The sequence below is a fragment of the Muscardinus avellanarius genome (genome assembly GCF_963383645.1).
Source record: "Muscardinus avellanarius genome assembly, chromosome: 4".
Classification (NCBI taxonomy): domain Eukaryota; kingdom Metazoa; phylum Chordata; class Mammalia; order Rodentia; family Gliridae; genus Muscardinus; species Muscardinus avellanarius.
The window spans coordinates 91664764-91673292 of record NC_137789.1 but is presented as its reverse complement, the minus strand read 5'-3'; the positions used below and the strand labels follow the sequence as shown (position 1 = coordinate 91673292).

At 55.5% G+C, this 8529-nt stretch overlaps 1 protein-coding gene across 1 annotated transcript; it reads left to right on the top strand.

Annotated features, from left to right (window-relative positions):
* Positions 1–5571: 5571 nt before the first annotated feature.
* On the top strand, positions 5572–6998 carry COMTD1 (catechol-O-methyltransferase domain containing 1; the record flags this gene model as incomplete). Its single annotated transcript, XM_080693878.1, has 7 exons — positions 5572–5665; positions 5739–5866; positions 5987–6092; positions 6169–6287; positions 6361–6415; positions 6583–6716; positions 6846–6998. 7 exons carry the CDS (start codon positions 5572–5574, stop codon positions 6996–6998), a joined length of 789 nt encoding a protein of 262 aa, XP_080550004.1.
* Between the last annotated feature and the right edge of the window lie 1531 nt (positions 6999–8529).

Sequence of the window (8529 nt, the reverse complement as noted above, 5' to 3'; positions counted from 1 at the left end):
GTTGCCAAAACTGTCTTTGAAACTGCGATCCTCCTCCCAAGTACTAGGATTACAAGCATGTGCCACCACACCTGACAAAAAAAAAAAAAAAAAAAAGAAAAAACTTTCTTGTAAAGCTCAGACAGATGTGGTTTCACATCCTGACTCTGCCACTAACATTCCCTAACACCTCAGCGTTTGCTCATCTGGAAAAGAGACACAATGCTGTCTCCTTAGAGGGTTATTGTGAAGAACATTCTCGTCCAGCCCAGCATTTAAGACAGGAGGACAGCCTTAGCAATTTAGTCACAGCTTGTTTTAAAATAGAAAAAATAAAATAAAATAAGGCTGAAGGTGGGGGCATAGCTCAGAGGTAGAATGCCCTTGAGTTCAATCCCCAGTATAAGTAAATAAATAAGTAAAGCATTTTACTGGTTATGGTGATGCATGCCTGTAATCCCAGTACTTGGAAGGCTGCAACAGGAGGATCACAGGTTCGAAGCCAACCTCAGCAATTTAGCAAGATTCTGTTTAAAAGTAAAAATATATACCGGGCTTGGTGGTGCACACTTGTAATCCTGGTGCTTGGAAGGCTGAGACAGGACGATTGCAGGTTCAAAACTAGCCTCAGCAACTTAGTGAGGCTCTCAGCAATGTAGCAAGACCCTGGTTCCAAATAAAAAATAATAATAGGTCTGAGGTATGGCCCAGAGGTAGAAGTCCTCTAGGTTCCATCCCCAGTACTACACACACACACACACACACACACACACTCTGTTTATATATATTTATAATTATGATCCTCCTGCCCCAGTGGCTAGGATTGCACGTGTGCACCTCCACACCCAGCTCTTCCTTTTAAGTTGATTTTCTCAGGTATTTTCAGAAAAATACTTGATCTTGGAAGTATCAGGCATTGATATTTCTTGGGTATTGTCACAGTGATGGAAATCTGAGTTGATTTTCTCAGGTATTTTCAGAAAAATACTTGATCTTGGAAGTATCAGGCATTGATATTTCTTGGGTATTGTCACAGTGATGGAAATCTGAGTAGCACTGGATGGACACGTCTGCCTTAGTTTTCTCTGGCTTCATAAGGAATCACCAAGAACTTAGTATCTTAGAACAATGCCACCTGTTTGGTGGTCATCATCGTGTGGTTGGAAGTCCGGCGAGGCTGGAGACTCTGCAGCTCCCCTCTGGCTCATGATCCTCTTCTGAGCAGCTAGTTTTTGGTAGAACTCAGTCTCTTCACATGAAACCCCTCCTTCCTGTAGCCAGCAAGGGCACCTTGGATCTTGGGTGCTTCAGATAGCTCCGCCCTCCCGTTCTGCTTTTAAGGGCCATGGGATTACCTGGGCAAGCCAGGCTAATCTCCCTATTTTAAGGTGAGCTGGTTAGTAGCCTTAGTTACATCTGCAACATTCCCTTTGCCCCGTGAGACAGCAACCCAGGGAGTAACAGGGGTGGCAGAGATCATGGGGCTAACCCCCTGCAGAGCTGTGAGGATCCAGGACCAAAACACATCTACCTGGACCATCCCCCAGAACCTCTGCGTCTGTCTCTGCCTCTGTCTCCGTCTCTCTATGGCAATCGAAACACCTAGCTAGACCCTCAGAAACACACACACACACACACACACACACACACACACACACATTCCCCTGGGACATTCTACCTCCAAGATATAATCTAGCTCTTCTTATTTTTTAGTTTGAAACAGGGTCTTCCTAAATTGCTGAGGGGTTTGCTAAGTTGCTGAGTCTGGCCTTGAACCTGCAATCCTCCTGTCTCGGCCTCCCAAATACTGGGCTTATAGGCTCCTCCTCCCCTTTTTTGTGGGGAGGTGGCATTGGGGATTGAACCCAGGAACATTCTACCTCTGAGCTACACCCCCATTTCTATTTTTCTATTTTTTGTTTCAAAACAGGGTCTCACTAAATTGCAAAGAGCCTAAGTTGCTGAGGCTGGTTCCAACCTGAAATCCTCCTATCCCAACCTCCCAAATACTGAGATTACAAGTGTGCACCATTATGCCAGGCTTCTATTTCTTCTTACTGGAAATTGAACCCCTGGGCATTTTACCTCTAAGCTACACCCACAGCCTTATTTTATTTTTTATTATTATTTGTAGTAATAGTAGTAGTAGTAGTCATCATCATGAGGAATTGAACCCAGGGACATTCTATCTCCAACGCCTTTTATTTTTATTTTTTATTTTGAAACAGGGTTTCAAATAAAAAAATAAAAAGAGCTGCGGGGGGCAGGTACAGCTCAGAGGTAAAGTGACTCTGGGTTCAATCCCCAGTACAAAAGCCAGATTTGCGCGCGCTCTCTCTCTCTCTCTCTCTCTCTCTCTCTCTCTCTCTCTCTCTCTGTGTGTGTGTGTGTGTGTGTGTGTGTTATTGGAAATTAAACCTAGGGGCATTCTACCTCAGTGCTACACTCCCAGACCTTTTCATTTTACTCTTTTGTTTTGTTTTGTTTTTGTTTGTGTGTGTGTAGCACTAGGGGTTAAACCCAGGATCATTCTACCTTCAAGCTACACCCCCATTCCTATTTCATTTTTATTTTGAAGCAGAGTCTCACTAAGTTGCAGAGGGCCTCACTAAATTGCTGAGGCTGGCTTCAAACCTGCAATCCTCCTGTCTCACCCTCCCAAGTACTGGGATTGCAGGTGAGCACCACCACACCGGCTTCCAATCTCTCTTGAGGAACCACTAGCTCTGAACACACGGGGCCTACCTTCCCACTGACAGCCAGGACCCCACGGGCCACACTAATGGGTATGGGAGGAGGGGCATTTGCCAACACCCATCTTCTTTGCTGGGGTGAACCTACTGGTGCCTTGGAGCCTAATGGGACAGCAGCATTTGGCCAAAAGGGCCACTGCAGCAGTGGCAATGTCCCTGCCCACACCCCTGAGGCCCTGTGGGAAGGCCTAGCCCTTCCACCCACTCCCAGGCTCGCGCCAAGGAGGAGCCCTGCGCTGACTTTGTCTGTAGTCCCCACCTCCTAGGAAGGCCCAGGAACAGATCCAGAGGCGACGCTTGCTCACTACCATCATGCAGAGCTGAGCGAGCCGCTGGCACTGCAGCAGAAGAGACAAGAAATGAGTAGCAAGAGGGGGAGGGAGGTGGAAAAATTAAATTTTGCGTGATCAGCAAGGTTTCAAACAATCGCTCGCCAACCGGAGTGGGTGCCACATCTATAAGTCATTCTGTTTTATAGACCATTAGGATCTCCAGAGGGAACCTGCATGGAGACCACTGCTTTTTGTTGAAATTAAAATGTCAGAGAAAAAGAAATAGAACAAAACAGGGAATCTGCAATTAATTACCAGGCCATAAAAATTCAATAATCAGGAGGCAGAGCGGCCGCAGGCCCAGAGGTATCAGAGCCAGCGTAACAAGAATGGAATACATTAATCTTTTCAAATTAGTTTTTTAATCTGACGGGGATATATGGTGACATTCCTCCCTCCCTGCCCGCTCCCCATCCCCGGCCTGAAGCCAAGTGGGGCAGGAAAGGTTCTGGCGCAAGCTGGGGTCTGCGTGGACTCCAGACCCCAGGCAGGGGAGAGTGGGCCCAGCTGAGCCCAGGCTCGCGCCTGCTGCCTGGCCAAGGCACCCAGAGGTGCCAGAAAAGGCTGTCCCACCTGGTCCCAAGGTTCTTATGGCTAGGGGTCAGAAAGCAAGACAGTATCTGGGAAGTGCTCTGGAGAAGCACAGAGTCTCTAAGATGGGAATCATAGCTCTGGCGCCAGGACCCAGGAACCATACCACCTGGTGCCCAGCAGTGCTGGGCAGAGAGCCCCTACTGGGACTGTTCCCACTGCTGGGGGCTCTGGCAGTAAAGACGCTATTCAGAAAGCACTTATTTAGCGCCTGCTATATGCTCAGACTTGTGGGAAGGCGGGGGCAGCAGCCTGGGTTCTCAACTGGGGATGCGACTTATAAGTCAAAGACACATTTATGGGCTCAGCAGGATGCAGAGGGTCAGTGAGTAGAGAACGGGAGTTTGGCTGGGAGCAGCAGGTCCCTAGAGGAAAAGTGGGCCACTTGTGCAGCTACGGCCCCACCCTGCACCCAGGGAGAGAGGATCCTCCCCCGACCCTGTGGCAGGGCCTGGGGTGGCTGCTGATTGGCCAAAGGTTAGACCCACCCTGTCTCTGATCAGAGCCCCTGATCTTGTCCTGAGTCCCCCCCAGCCTCGGTCTCTGGGTGTGTCTTTGCTGCAGGGCCCAGGACTCCTGAAACTACCAATCTGATGCGCAAGTTGTCCAATTTAAGCTCAAGCAAGCCTGCCCCTGGCCTCTGGGATGCCCCTGTGGAACTTGGCCTGACCACTGCTGTTCCTAAGTGGGCTCTTCGAGCAGTTATCCCGGGACTTCTGCAGAGCAGCAGCGAGAAGACCTTCTCCCCTCCAGCTTTGACTGTGACGCCTTGTAAAGGTACCGCCTGCAGCCCATTACCTGCCAGGCCCCAGGGAAGGCCTTTGCGTGGATTTTCTCCCTGAATGCAATAGGCAGTTGGGTCTACTGATAACTCCGTTCTGCAGCAGAGGGAAGAGGGAAGCCTGGGCTGCCTACCAGTGGTGCCAATCCTGTTGCCTCCAAGCCAGCACCACTAAGAGTGCAAACCAGGTAGCGGGTGTGGTGGTGTACACCTGTGATCCCAGTACTTGGGAGGTTGAGAAAGGAGCCTCATGGCCTCAGCAACCTAGCGAGACTCACAGCAACCTATCAAAACCCTGTTTCAAAGCAAAAGAATTAACCAGGGCTGGAGGTGGTAGCTTAGAGGCAGAATGCCCCTGGGTTGAATCCTCAGTACCCTCTACACACACACACGCACACACACACACACACACACACACACACACACACACACACCAGTACCCTCTTTCACCCCTTCAGAGTGTGGCATACATTAGGTGTTCGAGCAGTGGTCGCAGGGTGGTCACAGCCCTGCCACGGCCCCACCCGCCGTCTAGTCACCAACTGCACAATGGATCTGCCATTCATTGAGTACCTACTGTGTGCGGGGGCTGCAGACTCGGGTGCCTTTTACTGTGAGATTGTGGTCTATATTGCAGAAAGGACACGAGGCTTGGCCAGGCCCAAGATCACACGCTCGTGTGCGTGGCATCCAGGGCCGGATCCTTCTCTCTTTCAGCCTCCTGCCTGGGCTCTTTGATTCTTTTGATTCCTTCATTTGTATCACTTGTACTTGTTACACTGTTACACTGTTTCCTGTTACTAATGCCCTAAGGGCTTCAGCTGAAATGTTAGCTGGAGAAAGCAGAGGCGGTTACGGGCATTCGATTCGAGCTCCTGGAGCCTGGAGTCCAGACCGCGGACTCGCGCCCTGGAATCCGGACCCTGGACCGCGGGCCTCGCGTCCCGCCGCTGTCCGGCGGGCGCCACTAGATGGTGCCCGGAGCTCGGCGCGGAGCCTGCAGTGCGCGCTGCGGCCGCCAGGTGGTGCCCGCGGCCGCGCCCCGAGGACAGGCCGGGCGCGGAGGAGCCGGGCGGGTCGCGGTCCCGTCCGTCCCCGAAGCACGTGCGCCGAGCCGCCGGGGGCCCGCCGCGCCATGGCCCCGCTCGTCCCGCGGCCCTCGCTGCCCGCCGCGCTGGCGCTGGGCTCCGCCGCGCTGGGCGCCGCCTTTGCGGCGGGCCTGCTCCTGGGTGAGCGGCCGGCCGGCCGGGCGGGGGGGGGGCGGCGGGCGGCCCGGGCGCTGACCGCACCCTCGCCCGGCAGGGAGGCGGTGGCCCCCCTGGCGATTCCGGCGACAGCAGCGCCTGCTGCCCCCCGAGGACAGCCCCCTGTGGCAGTACCTGCTGAGCCGCTCCGTGCGCGAGCACCCGGCGCTGCGGAGCCTGCGGCTGGTCAGCGGGCCGGCGTCCCGTCGGCGGGGGGCTGGGGGCCTCGGCGGGCGGCGGCGGCCCCGGGCTTCGGGCTCCCCGGCCGGGGGGTGACGGGCGGGACTGTCACTCTCCCTAACACAGCTGACCCTGGAGCAGCAGCAGGGGGATTCCATGATGAGCTGTGAGCAGGCGCAGCTTCTGGCCAACCTGGCGCGGCTCGTCAAGGCCCAGAAGGCGCTGGACCTGGGTAGGCGCGGCGGGCCCTGGGGAGGGGTCGCCAGGCCGCCGCCCGCCGGCTAAGGCCGCGTCCCGCCCGCCCGCAGGCACGTTCACGGGCTACTCCGCCCTGGCGCTGGCGCTGGCGCTGCCCCCCGCCGGCCGCGTGGTGACCTGCGAGGTGGACGCGGGCCCCCCCGAGCTGGGGCGGCCCCTGTGGAGGCAGGTGAGAGCCCCGCGCGGCCGAGGCCGTCCGCCCGGCGAGCGGGCCTGGGGCTCTGACCTCGCTCCTCCTGCAGGCGGAGATGGAGCACAAGATCGACCTTCGGCTGAAGCCCGCCCTGGAGACCCTGGGTGAGCACCCCGAGGCCTTGGCTGCGCGCCCCAAAGGTCTGCCCCGCGGGCCGGGAACCCACAGCCCCCACCCACTTGCGGGGACCTGCCTGCTGGGCCCGCTCCGACCGCCGGGACTGCAGGCGCAGCCCCACCGGCTCAGCCCCGCCTGGCCTCTCCCTCCCCAGACGAGCTGCTGGCGGCGGGCGAGGCGGGCACCTTCGATGTGGCCGTGGTGGACGCGGACAAGGAGCACTGCACCGCCTACTACGAGCGGTGCCTGCAGCTGCTGCGCCCCGGAGGCGTGCTCGCCGTCCTTAGGGTAAGGGCTTCCTCTCCTCTCCCTCTAGGGGCTGGGTTCCTGGCTCAGCCCGCAGCACACTGCCGCGGGACCCCAGGCTCTGGGCTGAGCACCTGGGTCTCGCACCTCCCTGAGCCCGGCCCCCCGCAGGTCCTGTGGCGCGGAGAGGTGCTGCGGCCTCAGCCCGGGGACTCCGAGACCGAGTGCGTGCGGAACCTGAACGAGCGCATCCGGCGAGACGTCAGGGTCCATGTCAGCCTCCTGCCCCTGGGCGACGGGCTCACTTTGGCCTTCAAGATCTAGGGCCCGCCCTATGGCTCGAGGGAGGGAACCTGGGAAGCCCAGGCACCGACCCTGTGTTAAGTCTGATAATAAAGTGGGGCCGGGACTGATGGCCTGGTGAGCCTATCTGGAGCTGTGCAGTGGGTCGCAGGCCAGTTTCTTCGGAAAAGGGGACCCTTGATGGCACAGCCATTCTTCCCCTGCCGGGGATGTGGCCCAGATCCTCAGGCGTGCCTCCACCGCAGGGTCTGAGGGCTGGATGCAGGCACAGCCTCCTTGGCTCCCGGGTTCAGTGCAGTGGGGCCTGGTAAGGCACCTGGGATATGACAGAGGGTGCCTTGCAGGGATCAGAGGTCACAGGTACTTCCTGGATTGGACAGTTCTGCAGGAGTTGGCTTTTATTTCCACAGAACAGTCAATTTCCCTGCCTCACCTATGCAGTGGAAGCCCAGTCTGGCCAATGACTGAGAACCAGGCAACTTGGCCTAGACCCAAGGAACTCAAGGTTGGCTTGAATATGTATCTTACTATCTCCATAAATCCTGAAGTTGAGATTGCTGTCAGAGGTATGAAGCAGACAGACCCTGTGGGAAGCAGACTGACAGGGTCTGCTTAAAAAAGGCAATTTTTAACATTTCCTGGAGAACGAAGAACTAGGTTTCCAAGTACCATCAATCTGAGGGGAGGTAGAAAAGGAGCCAGGCCTTGTAGAGCACCTACCTCACACACACTTTGTCACTCATCCCATGGAAGGTCAGGTTCTTTCCATTAACAAGGAAAGAACATCTCAAGGCCTTAGGCAGAAGTGGCTTTAAGCCCGGCATGGTGGTGCACATTTATAATCCCAGCATTTGGGAGGCTGACACAGGAGGATCGTGGTTCGAGGACAGCCTCAGCCACTCAGTGAAGCCCTTTGCAACTCAGTGAGACCGTTTCAAAATAAAGAATAAAAAAATAGGGCTGGGGTGTAGCTTGGAGGTAGAAAGCCCCTGGGTTCCATCCCCAGTATCACCTGGAATCCAAGGCGGCCGGGGGACAGTGGTGCACCTGGAGGCTGCTGGAAGCACTACCACAGGGGTAACTGGAGATGTTTGAAACCCCATTGCTCCTAGGACTTACCTTGCATTCTGCACAATCCTGGGCCCTGGCATACACCCACCCTTCATTCCCTAAATCATAAAAGCGTATTAGGAGCCAGGTGCGGTGGCACCCATTTGTAACCCCAGTACTCGGGAGGCTGAGACAGAAGGATCACAAGACTAAAGCCAGCCTCAGCAACTAAGCAAAGCTCTCAGCAATTTAGTGAGACCCTGTTTCAAAATAAATAAGCCAGATGTGGTGGTGCACTCTTGTAATCCCAGTACTTGGGAGGCTGAGACAGAGGACCGCACAGGTTCCAAGCCAGCCTCAGCTACTTAGTGAGGCTCCCAGCACCTTAGTGAGACCCTGTTTCCAAGTAAAAATATAAAGTAGGTCTGGGAGTGTAGCCTGGAGGTAGAAAGCCCCTGGGTTCCACCCCCAGTACCACAAAAAAAAGAGTAAGATAGGGCTG